This window comes from Neovison vison, chromosome 12 (assembly GCF_020171115.1).
Source record: "Neovison vison isolate M4711 chromosome 12, ASM_NN_V1, whole genome shotgun sequence".
NCBI lineage: Eukaryota > Metazoa > Chordata > Mammalia > Carnivora > Mustelidae > Neogale > Neogale vison.
The window spans coordinates 82,051,759-82,071,894 of record NC_058102.1 but is presented as its reverse complement, the minus strand read 5'-3'; the positions used below and the strand labels follow the sequence as shown (position 1 = coordinate 82,071,894).

The following is a 20,136-nucleotide window of genomic DNA, read 5'->3' as shown; positions in this document are numbered from 1 at the left end:
TCTCCTTTTCTCTCTCTCTCTCCCTTCCTCCCTTCCTCTCTCTCCTTCTTTCTCCCTTCCTCCTTTTCCCTCCTTCCCTCTTTCTTTTTTTCTATCTTAGTTCATTTGTTTCTACTCTGATCATCATTATTTCCTTTCTTCTACTAACTTTGAGCTTTGTTTTTACTTTTTTCCTAGTTCCTTTAGTTGTAAGGTTAGATTATTTGAAAATTTTCTTATTTTTGTGTGTATGTGTGTTTTCTGTTTGTTTGGTTTGGTTTGGTTTGAGTTAGGCATATGTCACGACAACCTTCTCTTTTGGAACTGCTTTTGCTGTGTCCCAAAGATTTTAGACCCATTTTCATTTGTCTTCAAGTATGTTTTTATTTTCTCTTTGATTTCCTTAATGACCAATTGGACATTTAGTAGCATGTTGTTTAACCTTGATGTGGTTGTGTTTTTTCTTCTTTCTTTCTCTCTCTCTTTCTCTCTTTTTAATGGTAGGAAAAGATGCGTGATATGATTTCAGTCTTCTTAAATTTATTGAAACTTACCTTGTGACCTAACATGTGATCTGTCCTGGAGAATGTTCTATGTGTACTTGAAAAGAATGTTTATTCTGTTGTTTTGGGTGGAATGTTCTGTATATAAGTGTTAACTCCATCTAGTCTGAATGTGTGATTCAAAGACACTCTTTTCTTATTGATTTTTTTTTTTTTTTTGCCTGTGTGATCTAGTCGTTGATGTACAAGGAATATTACCACTATTACTGTCAATTTCTCTTTGTATCTGTCAGTAATTTCTTCATGTATTGAGGTACTCATATGTTGGGTGCATAGATATTTACAATTGTTACATGTTTTGGTTAGATTGATCCCTTTATCATTATGTACTTCCGTTCTTTGTCTCTTGTTACAGTTTATGTTTTAAAGTCTATTTTGTCTGATATAAGTATTGCTACCCTGTGTTTTTTCTTCTACAATTTGCATGGAATATCATATCCCATCCCTTCACTTTCAGTCTATATGTGTCTTTAGGTCTGAAGTTAGTCTCTTGAAGGCAGCATGAGATTAGTGTTTTCGTTGTTGTTTGATCCATTTTGTCACCCCCTGTCTTTGAATAGAGCATTCAGACCATTTACATTTAAAACATTATTTATAGGCATGTACTTACTGCAATGTTGTTAATTGTTTTCTGGTTGTTTTTGTAGTTCTCTCTTCCATTCTTATTCCTCTTTCCCTTGTGATTGATGACTTAATTTAGTGTTATTGTCACCTTTTTTCTCTTTTACTATTTTGTATCCATTACAGGTTTTTTGTTTTTAGTTATTGTGAAGTTCATATAAAATATCCATTTAATATCCTAAGTATATAGCAATCTCTAGTAAGTTGATGGTGTCACTGAATTTAAAATGCATTCTAAATGAATTTCATTTTTACTTTTCCCTCCATTTTCATGTATATGTTGCCTTATTTTACAATTCTTATTTTGTTAGTCCCCTTACCTATTTTTTTAAGGTATAATTGTATAACTTTTGTTTTTAACCTTTATACTAGCTTTATAAGAGTTAGCTTACTATCTTTACTGTGTGTTTGCTTTACTTATGAGATTCTTTTCTTTCATAACTTTTTTACTTATAATTATGGCTTTTTCTTTTCTACTTAAAGAAGTCCCTTAAACATTTCTCATAAGGCTAGTTTAGTGGTAATGAACTCCTTTAACTATTTTTAGGGTTTTTAAACAATTTATTTGTTTTTGTCTTAGAAATACTTTATCTCTTCTTTCACTCTTTTTTTTTAAATTGTGTTATGTTAGTCACCATACAATACCTCATTGGTTTTTGATGTAGTGTTCCAAGATTCATTGTTTACATATAATACCCAGTGCGCCATGCAATGTGTGCCCTCCTTAATACCCACTACCAGGCTCACCCATCTCTCCACTTCCCTCCCCTCTAAAACCCTCAGTTTGTTTCTCGGAGTCCAGTCTCTTGTGGTTCATCTCCACCTCCAATTCCCACTCCCTTTCACTTTTCCTTTCCTTCTCCTAATGTCCTCCATGTTATTCCTTATGTTCCACAAGTAAGTGAAATAATATGATATTGACTTTCTCTGCTTCCCTTATTGCACTCAGCATAATCTCCTCCAGTCCCATCCATGCTGATGCAAAAGTTGGGTATTCATCCTTTCCGATGGCTGAGTAATATTCCTTTGTATATATGGACTACATCTTCTTTATCCATTTGTCTATTGAAGGGTATCTTGGCTTTTTCCACAATTTGGCTATTGTGGACTTGTTGCTATGGCCCTTCTTTTCACTACTTCTGTATCTTTGGGGTAAATACCCAGTAGTACAATTGCAGGGACATAGGGTAGCTCTATTTTGAATTTTTTGAGGAATCTCCACACTGTTTTCCAAAGTGTCTGTACAAACTTGCATTCCCACCAACAGTGTAAGAGGGTTCCCTTTTCTCCACATCCTCTCCAACATTTGTTGATTCTTCCCTTGTTAATCTTTGCCATTTTAGCTGGTGTAAGGTATTAAGTATCTCAATGTGGTTTTAATTTGAATTCCCCTGGCAGCTAATGATGGTGAACATTTTTTCATATGTCTGCCAGCCATTTGAATGTCTTCAGTGGAGAAATGTCTTTCTTGTCTTCTGCCCATTTTTTGACTTAATTATCTCTTCTTTTGGGTGTTGAGTTTGAGAAGTTCTTTATAGATCTTGGATACAGCCCTCTGTCTATAGTGTCATTGTGAAATCTTCTCCCATTCTGTGGGTTTCCTCTTTGTTTTATTGACTATTTATTTTCCTGTGCAGCAGCTTTTTATCTTGATAAAGTCCCAAAAGTTCATTTTCACTTTTGTTTCTCTTGCCTTTGAAGACGTGTCTTGAAAGAAGTTGCTGTGGCTGATGTAAAAGAGGCTACTTGCCTATGCTCTTCTCTAGGACTTTGATGGATTCCTGTCTCACACTGAAGTCCTTCATCTACTTTGAGTTTATCTTTGTGTATGGTATAAGAGAATGGACCAGTTCCATTCTTCTGTACCTAGTTGTCCAATTTTCCCAGCACCGTTTAGTGAAGAGATTGTCTCTTCTCCACTGGATATTTTTTCCTGCTTTGTCAAAAATTATTTGACTACAGATTTGTGTTATCTGGGCTCTTTACTCTGTTCCATCGGTCTATGTGTCTGTTTTTGTGCCAGTACCATGCTGTCTTGGTGATCACAGGTTTGTAATAAATCTTGAAATCAGGCAACGTGATGCCCCCAGATTTGTTTTTCTTTTTCAACATTTCCTTGGTGATTCAGGTTTTTTTTCTGGTTCCATACAAATTTTAGGAGTGTTTGTTCCAGCACTTTGAAAAATGTTGATGGTATTTTGATCGGGATGGTGTTGAAAGTATAGATTGCTCTGGGGAGCATAGACATTTTAACAATGTTTATTCTTCCAATCCATGAGTATGGAATGTTTTTCTGTCTTTTGTGTCTTCTTCAATTTCTTTCACGAGTGTTTTGTAGATCCTCAAGTACAGATCCTTTACCTCTTTGGTTAGGTTTATTCCAAAGTATCTTATTGTTTTTGGTGCTATTGTAAATGGAACTGATTCCCTAATTTCCCTTTCTATATTTTTATTGTTAGTGTATAAGAAAGCAACTGATTTCTGTGCATTGATTTGGTATCCTGCCATATTACTGAATTGCTGTATGAGTTCTGGTAATTTACAGGAGGAGACTTTTGTTTTTTTCACATACTATATCATGTCATATGTGAAGAGAGAGAGTTTGACTTCTTCTTTGCCTTTTATTTCTTTTTGTTGTCCGATTGCTGTTGCTAAGACTTCTAGTACTATGTTGAACAATAGTGGGAGTGTGGGCATCCCTGTCGTGTTCCTGATCTCTCAGCTTTTCCCCACTGAGAATGATATTCTCTGTGGGTTTTTCATAGATGGATTTTATGAAGTTGAGGAATGTTCACTCTATCCCTATACTCTAAAGAGTTTTAAACAGGAAAGAATGTTATATTTTGTCAAGTGCTTTTTCTGCATCAATTGAGAGAACCACGAGGTTCTTCTCTCTTCTCTTATTGATTTGTTCTATAACATTGATTGACTTGTGAACCACCCTCACATCCCAGAGATAAATCCCACCTGGTCATGGTGGATAATCTTTTTAATGTACTGTTGGATTCTATTAGCTAGGATCTTGTTGAGAATGTTGGCATCCATATTCATCAGGGATGTTGGTCTGAAAGTCTCCTTTTTGATGGGGTTTGGCCTGGTTTGGGGATCAAGGTAATGCTGGCTTCATAGAAAGTCTGGAGGGGCTCCTAGTGGCTTAGTGGGTTAAAGCGACTGCCTTTGGCTCAGTCATGATCCCAGGGTTCTGGGATAGAGCCCCGCATCAGGCGCTCTGCTCAGCAGGGAGCCTGCTTCCTCTTCTCTCTCTGCCTGCCTCTCTGCCTATTTGTGATCTCTGTCTGTCAAATAAATAAAAATCTTAAAAAAAGAAAAATCTTTAAAAAAGAATAAAAGAAAAATCTTTTAAAAAGTCTGGAGATTTTACTACTGTTTCTATTTTTTTGGAAGCAGCTTCAGGAGAATAGGTATTATTTCTTCTTTGAATGTTTGGTAGAATTCCCCATGGAATCCATCAGGTCCTGCACTCTTGCTTTTTGGTAGGTTTTTGATCACTGCTTCAATCTCACTACTGGTTATTATACTACTCAGGTTGTCAATTTCTTCCTATTTCAGTCTTGGAAATTTATAGGTTTCCAGGAAAGCATCCATTTCTTCTAGGTTGCTTAACTTATTGGCATATAGCTGTTGACAGTAATTTCTGATGATTGTTTCTATTTCCTTGGTGTTAGTCATGCTCTCTTCCCTTCCATTCATTATTTTACTAATTTGGGTCCTTTCTCTTTTCTTTTAGATTAATCTGGCCAGTGGTTGACCAATTTTATTAATTCTTCCAAAGAACGAGCTTCTAGTTTCATTGATGTGTTCTATTGTATCTCTGGTTTCTAATTCATTGATCTCTGCTCTAATCTTAATTATTTCCCTTCCTGTGTGGGGGGTAGGTTTAATTTGTTCTTGATTCTCCAGTTTTTTAAGGTGTAAAGAGAATTTGTGTATTCAGGATTTTTCTGGATTTTGTTTTTGTTTTTGTTTTTGTTTTATTGAGGCTTGGATGGCTATGTATTTCCCCCTAGGGACCGCCTTTGCCATATCCTATAGGTTTTAGACTGATGTGTCTTCATTCTCATTGGTTTCCATGAATTAAGTTCTTCTTTAATTTCCTGGTTGATCCAAACATTCTTGAGCGGGATGGTCTTTAGCTTCCAAGTGTTTGAACTTCTCCCAAACTTTTTCTTGTGATTGAGTTCCAGTTTCAAAGCATTGCTGTCTGAGAATATACAGGGAATAATTTCAGTCTTTTGGTATTGGTTGATACCTGATCTGTGACCCAGTATGTGGTCTATTCTGGAGAAAGTTCAATGTGCACTCGAGAAGAATGAGTATTACATTGTTTTAGGGTGGAATGTTTTGTATATATCTCTGAGGTCCATCTGGTTCAATGTGTCATTCGACGCTCTTGTTTCTTTGTTGATTTTCTGCTTAGATGATCTGTTGCTGAGAATGGTATGTTAAGATCCCCTACAATTAATGTATTCTTATCAATATGTCTCCTATTTTGATTAACAGTTGGCTTATGTAGTTGGCTGCTCCCATGTTAGGGACATAAATACTTATAATTGTTAGATCTTCTTAGTGGATAAACATTTTAAGAATGATGTAGTGTCCTTCTATATCTCTGGCTACAGTCTTTGGCTTAAAATCAAATTTGTCTGGTATGAGAATTGCTACCCCAGCTTTCTTTTGAGGCCCGTTGGCATGAAAGATGGTTCTCCATCTCTTCACTTTCAGTCTGGATGTATCTTTAGGTTCAAAATATGTCTCTTATAGACAGAATATGGATGGGTCCTGTCTTTTCATCCTATCTGCAACTCAATGCTGTTTTATGAGAGCATTTAGGCCATTGACATTGAGAGTGATTATTGAAAGATATGTTTTTATTGTCATCATGTTGCCTGTGAGGCCCTTACAGAGATTGTCTCTGTAAATTTCTGTTCTGTATCACTCTTGGGGTCTTTCTTCTTTTATAGAATCCCCCTTTATATTTCTTGTAGTGCTAGCTTGGTGGTCACATAATCTTTTAGTCTTTGCCGGTCTTGGAAGCTCTTTATCTCTCCATCCATTTTGAATGTCAGCCTTGCCAGATGGAGTATTCTGGGCTGCATATTCTTCTCGTTTAGTGCCCTGAATATGTCTTGCCAGGCCTTTCTGACTTGCCAGGTTTCTGTGGATTGGTCTGACATTATTCTGATAATCCTCCTTCTGTACGTAAGGGATCTCTTCCCCTTAGCTGTCCTTAAGACAATTTCTCTGAATTTATGATTCGTGAATTTCACAATCACATGTCTGGAGGTCTTTCTTGTTGATCTTGTTGATCTTGGGGGATATCTTCTGCCTCTAGGACACAAATACTTGTTCCATTCCCCAGATTAGGGAAATTCTCATCTACAATTTGCTCAACTGTATCTTCTAGTCCTCTCTTTCTCTCCACCCCCTGAGGAATCCCAGTAATTCTGACATTGGAACATTTCAGGGAGTTATTTCTGTTTTCATGGTTTCTAAGCTGTGTGTTCCAGGCCTCCTGATCCTTCTTTTCTATCCGTTTGTCTTCTAGATCACTAAATCTATCTTCTATATCTTCTATATCTCTGACTACAGTCTTTGGCTTAAAATCAAATTTGTCTGGTATGAGAATTGCTCACTCACCCTAGCTGTTAAGAGTATTTAGATTAGATTTGATCTCATTGATAGCATTTTTAAGTTTTGCCAGATCAGCTCTCACTTCTGCCTTTAGGGATTTCATGTTGCCACTAATGGTTTTCTGCAATTTAGCCATAGTCTGGATAACTGTTACCCTGAAATCTATTTCCAACATATTCCTTATGTCTGTATCCAATAGTTCAGTGGCAGAGTCACAGTCTGTGAATTTTTCCTCTGTTGGAGGTTCCTCCTCCTAGTCATTCTGGTGAGAGGTGGTTGAGGGGATGTATAGTTGAAAATATCAGCCACAATCCAGGCAAGGTACAGTATCTCCACTGATGATCCTCTGCCCCTGTAGAGATTCAGAAGTGTGTAATCTTCCATCTTAGGTTGATTTCATGGTTGTTCAGAGTGCTCTGGTAGATATCTAGCTTAATTCAGGGAACCAGTTGAAATAGGGTCTTCTACTCCTCTGCCATCTTGACCCCTCCTTTCATTCTTTTTTAATGATAACCTTGACAGGTAAAGTATTCTTGGTTGTAATTTTTTTCCTTTCAGCACTTTGAATATATCATGCCACCCCCCACCCTCAGCCTGCAAAATTTCTGTTGAAAAATTAATGGATAGCTTTATGAGGTTTCTTCTGTACATAGCTTTATGAGGTTTCTCCTCCTTCTTTCTTGCCATTTAAAAAAATTCTATCTTTGTTTTTTTAATCCTTGAGATTTTAATTTTTATAGATTGTGTGGACTTTCTTGGGTTCATCTTGTTTGGAGTTTGCTGTATTTCCTAAATGAAGATGTCTGTTTTCTTCCCCAGTTTAAGGATGTTTTCAGCTGTTATTTCCTCAAATAAATTTTCTCCCTCTTTCTCTCTTTTCCTTCTGATCCCTATCATGCAAACGTTTGATCACTTCATGTTGTCCAAGAGATACCTTAGCCTATTTTTAAAACTTTTTTCTTAAAACAATTTTTTTTTCATGCTGTTGGGCGTGGACTCTTTTCACTATCCTAACCTCCAGATTGCTAATCTGTTCTTCTGCATTTACTAATCTACTGTTGATTCTCTGTGTATTTTTTTTTTGTTTCAGTTATTGTATTCTTCAATATTTATATTTTCTTCAAATATTTATATTTTCTCTTTGTTGAAGTCCTCACTGAGTTCATCCACTCTTCTCACTAGTCCAGTGAGCATTTTTATGACCATTATTTTGAACTCTTTATCAGACACGTTGTTTATCTCCATTTTATTTAGCTTTTGTCTTGTTCTTTCATTTGGAGCATATTCCCTATCTCCCCATTTTCTGTGTTTATTTCTATAAATTAGAATAACTATTTCTCCTAAACTAAAAGGAATGATCTTGTACATGGTTGCCCCTGTGTAGACTGTATGTCTGGTGACTTTGGTGGGTTGGCTGGCTGAGGCTGTGACTGTTGTGGCCTGGGGATGGGGACCACCCTGGTGGAATGGCCAGAGATGGGCATGAGCCCAAGGCAATCCTAGAGCTCTCAGCACAGTGTACCCTGGGCCAGAGAGCTGAAGTGGGTGCAAACTGGAGGGTCCAAGGACTTTCTGTGAAAAGGGCACCCTGGCAAGAGAGCTGAAGATGAATTAGGTATGAGCTGGGGTGTCCTGGGGCTCTCTGCACAGAGGACGCCCCAGCAGGATAGGTGAAGCTGAAGTTGGTATAAGCGAGGGTGTTCTGGGATACTGCATGTAGAGGGTACCATAGCTGGGCAGCTAGAGCCAGGATGGGTGTAGAACAGGCTGTTTTGGGGTGCAGGGGCTCTCTGGCATTGTGGTTAAAGCATGGTTGTTGAAGGCAATCCACAGGGCTCTCCACACAAAGGGAGCGCTGGTAAATTGTCTGGAGCCAAAGTGAGAGCGGGGATGTCTGGCAAGTCATCTAGAGCCAAAGTGGTATGAATTGGGAGTGTTCTTGCACCTGTATCACTTTGGTGAGATGGCTGGAGCTATAGTGAGTGCTGAGCAGGGGTGTCCTGGTGTGCTTCAGGCAGGGGACCACTTTGGTGGGACAGCTGGGGGTAGTGTGGGCTGGGGGCTCACTGGGTGGTAGGCTTGCTAGTGTGTGCCCAGACCCTGCTCCTGTCCACATTGCCAGGTGGAGGAGAAGGAAGGTAATCCGGCCCCTCCAACCTGGAGAGAGTTTCAGCAGCTCCTCTGCCATTCGGCATAATTCTAGGGCTGGATCCTTAATATTCTAGTTGCTTTAAGCCATGGGTTTATTTGTGTTTGTTTTGTTTTGTTTTTCTGTTCCTGGGGGGGCAATTGAGACTGGTGTGGGCTAGGAGTCCAGGCCTTGATAAGGCTGGCTTTGACACCCTGACCCTGCTTTTGTCTGTGCTATCAACGTAAAGGGTAAATGCAAAGTATGGGGCTCACCAGCCCTTCTGACCTGGTGTGAGTTCCAGTATCTTGCCTCCCATTTGACAGGGTTCTAGGACAGATTCCTATATATTCTGGTTGACTTTGTAAACAGTGTCCTTTTCCAGTGTTCAAGGGCAGATGAATTTGCTCATGATCCCTCTGAATTATCGCTCCTCTTACTGCAGTTTGCAATGGGGGTGAGGGTTCCCTTTGTTACCTTGTCTGTGTCTCTTGCTATTCCCTCTGTGGTCTTTCATTGTGCAGAAGCAGTTTGGTCAGTCCTCAGTTCTTCAGGAGGAATTGCTCTATAAATAGGTATTAGTTTGGTGTGTCTGTGGAAAGGAGGAGCTCAGGGTCTTCCTTCATTGCTATCTTAGACCAGAAGATGAAGTCCAATCAACATATATTTTGTATATTGTATACTCTATTCTTACAAAAAAGTAAGCTAGAGAAAAGAAAGCATTAAAATCCTAAGGAAGTGAAAATACATTTATAGTACTGTATGTATTTATTAAAATTTTATTATTAAAAAAAATCTAGGGGTGCCTGGGTAGCTCAGTGAGTTAAAGCCTCTGCCTTTGGCCTAGGTCATGATCTCAGGGTCATGGGATCGAGCCCCAAATCAGGTTCTCTGCTCAGCGGGGAGCCTGCTTCGCCCTCTCCCTCTGCCTGATTCTTTGCCTACTTGTGATCTTTCTCTGTCGAATAAATAAATAAAATCTTAAAAAAAAAAAAAATCTGTGGAGAGGCACATGGCTACCTCAGTTGGTTTAGTGACAGACTCTTGATTTCAGGTCTGGTCATGATCTCAGGGTCCTGAGGTAGAGCCCTGCATCAGGCTCTCTGCTCAGTGTGGAGTCTTGTCCTCCCTCTGCTCCTCCCCCTGCTGCGTGCGCTCTAATAAAATCTTAAAAAAAGAAATCTGCATATAAGTGGACCCGTGACGTTCAAACAGGTGTTATTGTAGGGTCAACTGTATTTATGATCTCATCATTCCCTGCAAATGGGAGATGGTACTTAGCTTAAGAAATGAAATTCTGGTCAGTCCTTTGCTGGAATTAAAAGGCTTGAGAGTAAAAATAACATTAGTATTGGTCCCAAGGATATCACGTAAGGGTAAGGAAAGGCTTCTTGTTGTTGGTCCAGTTATGGATTATATTTGATCTAGAGTTTTCTTGGAAGCCTAATGAGATTTAAGTTGGCAAAAATCAAAACCAAATGAAACCAAACCAAAACCCAGAAAACAAACACTTCCCTCCAATAAAACAGAAAAAGTTAAAATCTGGATATGTTGTCCAGGATAAAAAGGTTGATTTTTATAATGACATTTTCCCCTCTTTTCTTCTCCATAATTTCCCTTTCTGTACCCAGTGCTGCAGCAGGTTCAAACAGAACCTTTCTGGGATTATTAGAGACTTACCCTCTCTGGTGGCACTGCCCCTTGCAATCATGTTTAGCGTGCAGAAGCCAACTTTATGCAGTTGGAGAAAAGTGCCTTTTCTTCCTTGTGGATGCAGCCTGGCTCTGGCGCACCACAGTGGGTGGGGGGCCGGAGGGAAGCTGGTTCTCAGCTCCCACCTGCTCTCCGGGCTTGGTGCCCTTGGCAGGGCTTGCTCAATCCAAGCAACTGGTTTTTAGCAGCCCTGGCTGAAACCCCACACCCAGTTTTTCCCAGAAAAATCATGTTTCAAAGTAAGTGTAGGTGGTGAAAAATATAATTTTAGATATCATCTACATAAAAGCACACATTTGTTATCTGGGTGATACATAACTGATAAATAGTGGATATATATGTGTGTGTGTATATATATTACATTTTTATATATAACTGTATACTCTCCTTAAAAACATGAAGACAAATATAGAGACCAGTGTTGTTTTGAAAAATGAATTTATTAAAATGCTCATAATTATAAAAGAATATTAAAATGCACAGAAATTCACAAAACATTACAAACTTTACATCTTATGCCACAGTGTATGAAAGCATCATGAATATTTCCGTTCTACTTTAGTTAAGCTGCTCATACATTTTAACTTTTCAAACATCTTCTGCACAATGAGAAAATGGTACAAGAAGTGTTTCAGTAACAGAGCATGTTCTGCCCCCCATTGTGAACTAATGTTTTCTGAAATTCAAGATGCATGCATGGGTAATTAAAAGGGAAGGCGTTTGGTGACAGTTTGCAAGATGGCCTTGTTGAGTTTTCAAACAGAAATGATAGCGTTCCCTATCTATTGACACATCCGAAATATCTGAGGGATATTTAAGGAAAAATCCCCTGAGTATTTTGGTCTAATGCTTCAATCTGTTAAAATTCACAGGCATTACAAAAGGATACAAAACAAAGTTCTCTAGTGGTTAACAACAGGCAGGTGGAGGGCCAGATTTTCCTTTCATGGGGGCACGGTCACACCCACCCTTTTTCCTGGGGTGCTGCTTCTGCTCACATTTACAGATCCAGCCCGTGCCTGCCTGCAGACGCAGCCCCACATTTTTCTTTGCAGCGGACAAGTCCGCGCTGGAGTTACATTAACACTGTCGCTGTCCCAGGTGACCCTGGCTCCCCGCACGTCGCTGTTTGGGGAATACTGGCAGTGTCCTACATCCGATTTTCTGCCTTTAAAAATATAGAGCTTTCCCCCACTCCTGTCCACAAAAGCACATTTTAACCTATGAATGATTGATGAAAGATGACTTATGAAGACGTAAATGCACAACTCTTTTAAAGTTTTATCGTATATACAAGGAAATAAGGCAAGAAGATTTCCTTTCTGTGCTCCCCTAAATGGTGAGTACTCGCCCAATCCAACACGAGGAGATAGTCCTCAGCTTCGGAGAAGAGCAGAGTTAAGAGCAGAGGAAGCGGCCCCACTGCCAGGAGCGGGACCAGACTCAGTCTGGGCTGCGAGGAAGGAGCAGCTGTGAAGAAACGCCTTTCTTACTCCCTGTGCGGTCAGAGCTCTTGCGGCTTTTGGGAACGCTCTGTTCCCATTGTTCATGTGACCAAGAAGGTTAGTGAAATGTTGTCCCTGATCCACTGAGCCAATTCAGAAGTCCAGAGCCCTGCTCCGATGGATCCTCCATACATACTATTTTTGTTTTTCAAACCTTCATGGCATGCATTTAGAACGGTGACCTTGAGTCAAGCTGCTCTTACCACAAGCCTCTGAATCCGCTCAGGAAACGGCTTTCCTTTCCCTCCGCCGCTGGGATTCTGAGTGGCTTGGCCTCTGGGCATTTAGCAGCACCGCAGTGGGTGGCGGCCCACCTCGCAAGAACCCAGTGCCAGACACCCTCTCCCACACCCAGCGCTGCCCAGGTACCAGTCAAGCAAGCGCAGTGCGGGCCCCGGGAGGGCTTTGCACCTGAAAGGCGGTCAAGCACAGTAAAGGCTGCTGAGCGGACAAACTGAAGGCAAGATGTGCGCAGTGCGCGGGCGTTCATCAGGAAGTTACCTCCCGCCGGCGGCAGGGGTTGTGACCAGACTGTGGCTTTAGGGAGGCTCACATCCAGACCAGAGTCTCTTTTTTGGATCGGGAGTGATCTGGGTCTGCCTGTCTCTTTCCTCTCCCCCCACCCCAGCCCCCCCCCCCCCAACCCCTACACCGGTGCACGCAGGTTACAAACAAGTTCTGGGCTGGGACTAAGGGAATGGAGGATGTAGGGAAGCACCTTGACCATAGCAGATGCTTTGGTATGTTGATCACTTGGATAGGCAGGACCCCTGCTGGAAAGGCACTCCCCACGGGGACTCACAGTGAGGGCACCTGCTGTTCTCTCAAGCTGTGCAGCATCGTCCTGTTGGGTGGGCTGGGCAGTGAGCCATTCCAAGGGGTGCCAGTGAGCTGATCTGATGGCTATAGGGCAACTGCTGGGAAAGGGATGGGCTTATCTTTCCAGACCCTTATGCTGATAAAAATGTAATTTTAATCCTTTGATTTCTTTCTTTTTTTTTTTTTTTTCAAGAAACCACCTATCTTTAGAAGAGGTAAATTAATTATCCTGATCAATAGGAGTTCCAATTCTATTTGAATCTGTACCTTTCCCCACTTTTGTCATCTTACTCCCTTGAGATTTGCAAAGCAGTCAACACTGATTAGGCACAGAGGATTCCAGGAGTGCTCCTGGAAGATAAAAGGTGTCACTGTGGATTAGTCCAAATACACTTCAGGACCCTGCTATCTTTATTCCAATCCATTAAGAGTATTTCTTTGAGATGGAAAGACAGGCCAGAATGAAGACGGAAACTATTTCCTCTTATTAAGTGAGGTTTCATTTTCTGGAGGGATGTGCTAATACACCTAAATATTGTGAATTCTTGGGTCTATTTGCCATTGAATACAGCATTCAAACTGAATTCTGAGTTAGCTATTTTTAATCACACAAAAGCTAGTATGTCTAGTCTTTAATGAAAGTACTGTAAGGAAAAGAACTCTGGGACCGAGCTGGCAAAGTGAAGAAATGAAACACTGCCTAAAAGGGGAGCATGTGCTTGAGAACAGAAAGGAATGAAAATAATCAAACGGAGGGACAAAAATCCATTCAGCTTTGGAAGAGGTGGTTTTTAAGCACACTGCGAGACACTTTCTGTGTTACAGAAATTCCAATTTATCAAAAAAGGGTAACATTTCTGGTTTTCCAGGTGATTAGTTTTATGCACTTCTTGATCTAAATTTTGCATTTCCCAGGTCCTGCATGGCAGGCTGAAACTGAAAAATAATCTCTATGAAAATGGCAATAGCGAAGACACCTATTTGCCAAAGTGTTTTGACTTCAACATTCTCATTAGTGATTCATAATATATTTTGACGGAGTTAAATTCTATAAAGTGCTTCTCAGAACATAAAGCTCTTATTCTAATTTTGGTCGTAAATTGTTCTCTACCACTGCCCCCATCCTCTCAGCTATGACCCCCATATTTTTTGTCATATCTTTGAGGTGATTCTCCCGAAGAAGCTTTTGGGTTAAGTATTTTTCTCTCTTGATCTTGCTCTTCGTGCTTTTGGATACATCTGGGATGGCATAGGATACAAAGAATTTCACAGAGTAGATGAGATGCTGTGGAAGAGAAGAAAAATGTCCATCACAAGGAAGTAGTGGGAAACACAGAGCTCTTTTCATTTTTGTGGTTTTTTTGTTTTGTTTTTGGTTGTTTTTTTGCTTAGTCATCCCATCAACAGATCTGGACAAAGTGGTGACTATTCTCTATATACAACCAGACTCTCCTATACCATGTGGTCTGCCAAAGAGCTACATTTTGTTGCTTCGACAATTTCAAGAACACTAACATTCACCCTGACAATGCTGTAGTATTTTTGTGTGTGTTCCTTTCCTATCTCATTTCCAGGCCTCTTCCCCCAAAGATTAGCACTAAATCCTATCTGTGTGAGTCTATCTGTATCATTTTATTTTTGAGAACCTGTTTAACAAAATATGTAGATAGCCCCAAATAATATATTGTTTAGTCTCCCTTGATTTGGGCTTTATAAAAAGTAAGATACTGTATATAGTCTTTTGAAAATTACTTTAAAAGATTTATTTACTAGAGAGAGAGAATGCACGTGAGCAGGAGGGGGTAGAGTGAAAGGGAGAGAGAGAGAATCTCAAGCAGACTCCTCACTGAGCACGGAGTCCAACACGGGGCCCGATCCCATGACTGCAAGATCATGACTTGAGCTTAAACCAAGAGTTGGATGCTGAACTGTGCCACCCATGCGCCCCTAAAAATGACATCTGCATTCAAGACTAGTTTCTAACCCATCCCTGTTATTGTGCATAACTGCAGTTTGTTCATAATTCTGTATAAGGGTCTCCTGTCGATTACCCCATCAAAATGTACTGGGCTTGTTTCTAGTGTTTCTATTAGAAACAATGATGTTAAGAATGTTTTTGCATTTGGATTCTGGAGGACATCTGTGAGAGTTTCTCAAGGGGATGACCTAGAAGTGGAACTGGCAAGACTCTGTTAAATGAATATTCAAATTTCCAAGATGGTACCAAAGTCTTTTCCAAAGTAGTTAATCCAGCTTCCACCTCCACCAGCAGCGTGTGATGGTTTCAGGGGCTCTGCATTCTTGCCAGCACTTGTGGTCATCGTTTTTTTCCTCACCAACATAGTGATTATAAAATGCACTTTCTTTTTTTTTTTTTTTTTTTTAAAGATTTTATTTATTTATTTGACAGGCAGAGATTATAAGTAGGCTGAGAGGCAGGCAGAGAGGAGGAAGCAGGCTCCCTGCTGAGCATAGAGCCCGATGCGGGGCTCGATCCCAGGACCCTGGGATCATGACCTGAGCCGAAGGCAGAGGCTTTAACCCACTGAGCCACCCAGACGCCCCTAAAATGCACTTTCATTTTAGTCATTTAGTCGTTTCTGATGACTAACGATGTCGAACAAGTTTTTATTTGTTCATTATGCAAAAGTCTCTGACCTACCGAGGAAATGCACAATATACAATATACACGTCATTAAAAATCGACAAAGTGTTCATGTGTTCAGAGTGTGGCGAAAGCAGTGAAGCAGATCAGGAGTTTATGTGTTACGTGGGAGGCCAATTTCAGATGGATTTTGTACAGGTCAGACTGGGTGTGCCTCCCTTTGCCAAGGCTTTGAGGAGGTGGGGAGCCAGCCACGCAGACGTCAGGAGGAAAGGCATGCGAGGCAAAGGGAACAGTCAGTACAGAGTCTTTGTGGTGGAAGCCCGCTGGCTGTGCATCAGGAACAGCAGTGGGGAGGGATGAGAGAGAGAAAGAGAGGTAACAGAGCATGGCTAGAGTGTGTCAGGCCTTGCACAGCACTGTAAGGACACTGGCTTTTACTCTGAGTGAGATGTGAAGGCAGCAGAGAGCCTATTTAGGAGCCCACAGCCCTAATTCAGGTGAGAAATGATGGTGGCTCCAACCTGGTTATAGAAGCAGAGTTGGTAATGGTCAGATCTGCAATGTACTGTCCAAGGAAAGCCAGCAGCATTGCAAGTGGGGGACTTTTAAGAATTTTGCCCTTAAGGGACGCCTGGGTGGCTCAGTTGGTTAAGCAGCTGCCTTCGGCTCAGGTCATGATCCCAGAGTCCTGGGATCGAGTCCCACATCGGGCTCCTTGCTCAGCAGGGAGCCTGCTTCTCCCTCTGCCTCTGCCTGTGCTCTCTCTCTTCCTCTGTCTCTCACAAATAAATAAATAAAATCTTAAAAAAAAAAAAAAAAAAAAAGAATTTTGCCCTTAACAACCAGTGAGGTAGCTACAAATGCCATGACTGAGAGGGGGCAGACCCACTGTGGGTGGAATATTTATTTAGGGCAGCATGGAGAGGAGAACATTCCAAGTGGACTGAAGAAAATATGGGCATTTGGGGCGGTAGATGTATCTGTTAGCTATCCCAGCAGAAAGGTCAAGTACACATTGGATTCGTGGGCTGAGTTCAGGAGAGAGGGGTTCTGGAGATACATATATCGTTGAGTCACTGGCATATACATGGCATTTAAAGCCAATGGACTGTGTGAGACCACCAAGGCTGTGAGGAGAGAAAAAAGAAAGAGAAAGAAGGGACTAAAGAAATTATGAAGGGACAGCCTAGTGAGATAAGAGGAAAAGGGAAAAAAAAAGTTTTCCTGGGAGCCAACTGAGGAGGAACTTCAAGGAGGAGAGAGTGATCAGCTGTGCCAAAGGCTTCTGATTAGTAAGGTAATGGGAGAGTGGAGAATATTTGAAATGAGAGTGTGTCTGAATGATGGAAATTATAGAGTAAATGGGCGAAAGCTGATGATGTAGGAAGGGGAGGTTCTTTTTTTTTTTTTTTCCCCCATCTATATATATAGACGTGGACTTTCTGTATTATGGTTCCCTTGCATTTCTGGGGTAAACCAATGTGGCCTGATGTCATCTTTAAAAAATATATTGCTAGATTCAATAGGCACATTTTAAAAAGATCCTTGCATCAGTGCAACAAAGGAGACTGGATTATAATTTTCCTCTTTCTATTCCTGTCTGATTTAAGGATCTAAAAGGAGTTAGAGAGTGTTTCTTTTTCTGGTCTCTGGAGGTAACTAAAATGATCTGAAAGTATACTTCTAGAAAGTGTGGCATCACTCTCCTACAAAATCATATGGGCTGGCATTTTCTTTATGGAAAGATTTTTCAATTACTCAAAATTTTGTTATAATTCTAGGTTTATAGTTCCCTTCTTTAGTGTTTTAGAAGATATTTGACTACTTGCTTCTGGCTTCCATGCTTCCGTTAAAGTCTACTCTCATTTCAATTTTATCAGTCATCTGTCCTTTTTCTCTGGTTGCTTTTAAGATCTTATCTTCAAGGAGCTGCACTTTTGTTACAATCTCTGTAAGCCTGGATTTCTTTATTCTGCCTGATGTTTGCTGTGCTTTCTGCTCTGTGAACACATCCCTTTCATTTCTTTGGGTAGAATTTCAGCCATTAATTCTTTAAATATTGTCTCTCCTCTAGTATTTTTTTTTCCTTCTGTGGATTTTTAAAAAACTGCTTAATCTCTTTTTCACATTTTCCACTTTCTTCTCTCTCTGTGATGTGCTGGGAGTAATTTTTTTCAGACGTATCTCTCCATTCATTCTTGCTTCAGACTTCTGTTTAATCCATATGCTTTTTCATTTTAACAACTATATATTTTTCAAGATTACCTTGTAATTTTTTAGTTTCTTATTGTTTGCTCATTTGTCAATCGCTCATTTTTTGTTTAAACATATTCATATACATTTTAATTTATAATTCCTAATGTGATAATGCATACTCTTGAAGTTATTGAGGGTCCAAATTATTATTTTCTGAATCTCACTTGTGGTTTTTCTCATTTCCCCATGTTATTACTGTTCATCTTTGGAAGCTCATATCTGATTATTTCAATCTGAGAGAAAAATGTGGTCTAAATGGAGGACATTCTTTTCTCCAGGGAATATATGCATTTCCTTCTGCTCTGAGACAAATTTAGCTCTTTGGGGGGCCCTTAGCTGAATCCCAAAGTCTCAACTTTAGCTGGTCCACCTTGGGGCTGACCCGCTGCTTGGCGCCCTTGAGACTCTTGAGCGTGGAGCTGATGACCCTCCCGCGGCCTCAGAGGCACCTGTGCCCCAGGGGGTGCTCACGGCTGGAGTTGAGCCGTTACCTTTCTGCCCCCCTTCGTAGATTCTCCTCCCTTTCACTGAGCTTGAAAATGCAAAGGAAATTCTACTTTAAGCTGACTGTGAATGTTTTGTAGTGAAATGGCCCCTCAGAGTATCTAGTCAGCCATGATTTCAGAAGCAGAAGTTGAAACACTTTGGCCACTACATATCTGAATATAAGGTAGTGATTCTTGCTGATGTAGCAGATACTCCAGGAATCCTCCGATGATGAGGAGCTAAATGACAACTTGATTCCTCTTCTGTTAATGTTGTGTTTTTTTGTTTTTTGTTTTTTTAATAAACACCAAACTGAAAAATGATCAAAGCCACACAGCCTATCCGGCTTTTTCCTTGCTAACAGATCCTCATTTTGTTCAGAGCAAACCCAGCACCTCCTGTCTCAGCCTACTCTGTTGCTTGGAGGAGCCGTGTGCCCTGGAGGCTTCTGGCAAAGCATTTTCTCTCCTGACAAAAAGGAACGGATAGGGCGAGCGTCCTCTTTCTTTCTCCTTACTGTCTAGACCCTGTACGTGTTCCATCGGGAGTTGCAGCTCTCACCCTGCAGCCACACACACGACATGCCGAGACAGAGAGCGAGCGCGCGCGCGCATGCGTGCCAGAGAGTCAGCGATCCTGTCTCCGTCAGCTAGCACCATGGTCTTGATTCAGGAGCCGCCACCTACTATGCTATGTGAGAAAAATCAACCTTTAAGTGTTACCCTAACTGGGACCACACCCATCAAGCAACTTCTGAGCCTTCACAGTTCGGTAGTGGTGATTCCCTCTGCGTCAGAAGTAAAGTTGCTTAGTTCGATTTCAAATTTATTGCTGCCTCAGTCATTTTAAGAGCTGGTTAATTTTAGGGATATAAAAAGACTATTCTAAGAGGTACATTATGAAAATGTAATAAAAATACTTAATAGTAGGGGCGCCTGGGTGGCTCAGTGGGTTAAGCCGCTGTCATGATCTCAGGGTCCTGGGATCGAGTCCCACATCGGGCTCTCTGCTCGGCAGGGAGCCTGCCTCCCTCTCTCTCTCTCTGCCTGCCTCTCTGTCTACTTGTGATCTCTCTCTGTCAAATAAATAAATAAAATCTTTTTAAAAAAAAATACTTAATAGTAATACAAATAAAACTACGACAGCAATAAAGTTCCTCAGGGGCAGAGATCACATCTTAGTCGTCTCCAGTAAGCCCCTTCGTGGTCTAGAATGCAGGCCAGTGCCCCACATTTTTAAAAAAGGCACTCAATACTGCAGTGAGAGGCACCGAATCCCCCTAGCACACAAAATGCTTTCACCTTTTCAAACAGATAACCGATTTCATATCATTAATGAGAGCATTATGGGTATTCACCTGTTAAATTTCATTAATAGATGTCCTAAAATAATTGCTAGCAAGGGAAAAGAATGTATTTTAAGTCCGAGTTGGCAATACTTAATGCTTATACTGCCGTATAAGCTCTTTCAAAATATACTTCTTTTACCTCCATGACAATGATGAAAGCCAGCTTGGCTGCGATCACGTGCCAGTAGTAGATGTTGTGTTTATACTGCTGTTCGTGTCCAGGTGGGTTCCGGAAATCACGATACCTGAAAAGTAAAACAGGGATATCAGGAGGTTCTTTTTGATTAAGTAGTGAAAGCAAGGACCCCTTTCAAAAGAGGTCATAATTAATGTACTGCTTTTTAAAACTGGACATCCTATAAATTTTCTCCAAGAGTTTAATTTGGCTACAAAATCCTGAAATAATGAGTCCAGTAATACTTAACATAAAATAGGAAGGTGATGGTAATACATACATA

The 20,136-nt window shown here is 40.6% G+C and overlaps 1 protein-coding gene across 2 annotated transcripts in view; it reads right to left on the bottom strand.

Annotated features, from left to right (window-relative positions):
- Positions 1-13,373: 13,373 nt before the first annotated feature.
- Positions 13,374-20,136, bottom strand: part of ANO6 (anoctamin 6) — a 181,633-nt gene continuing 174,870 nt past the window's right edge. For both annotated transcript variants that reach the window (XM_044227537.1, XM_044227538.1), the window contains 2 exons: positions 19,818-19,923; positions 13,374-14,265 (listed from right to left, as the gene is read on the bottom strand). In XM_044227537.1, coding sequence (XP_044083472.1) covers positions 14,059-14,265; positions 19,818-19,923 — 313 coding nt within the window. In that variant the 3' untranslated portion in view covers positions 13,374-14,058. The remainder of the gene's footprint in view (positions 14,266-19,817; positions 19,924-20,136) is intronic.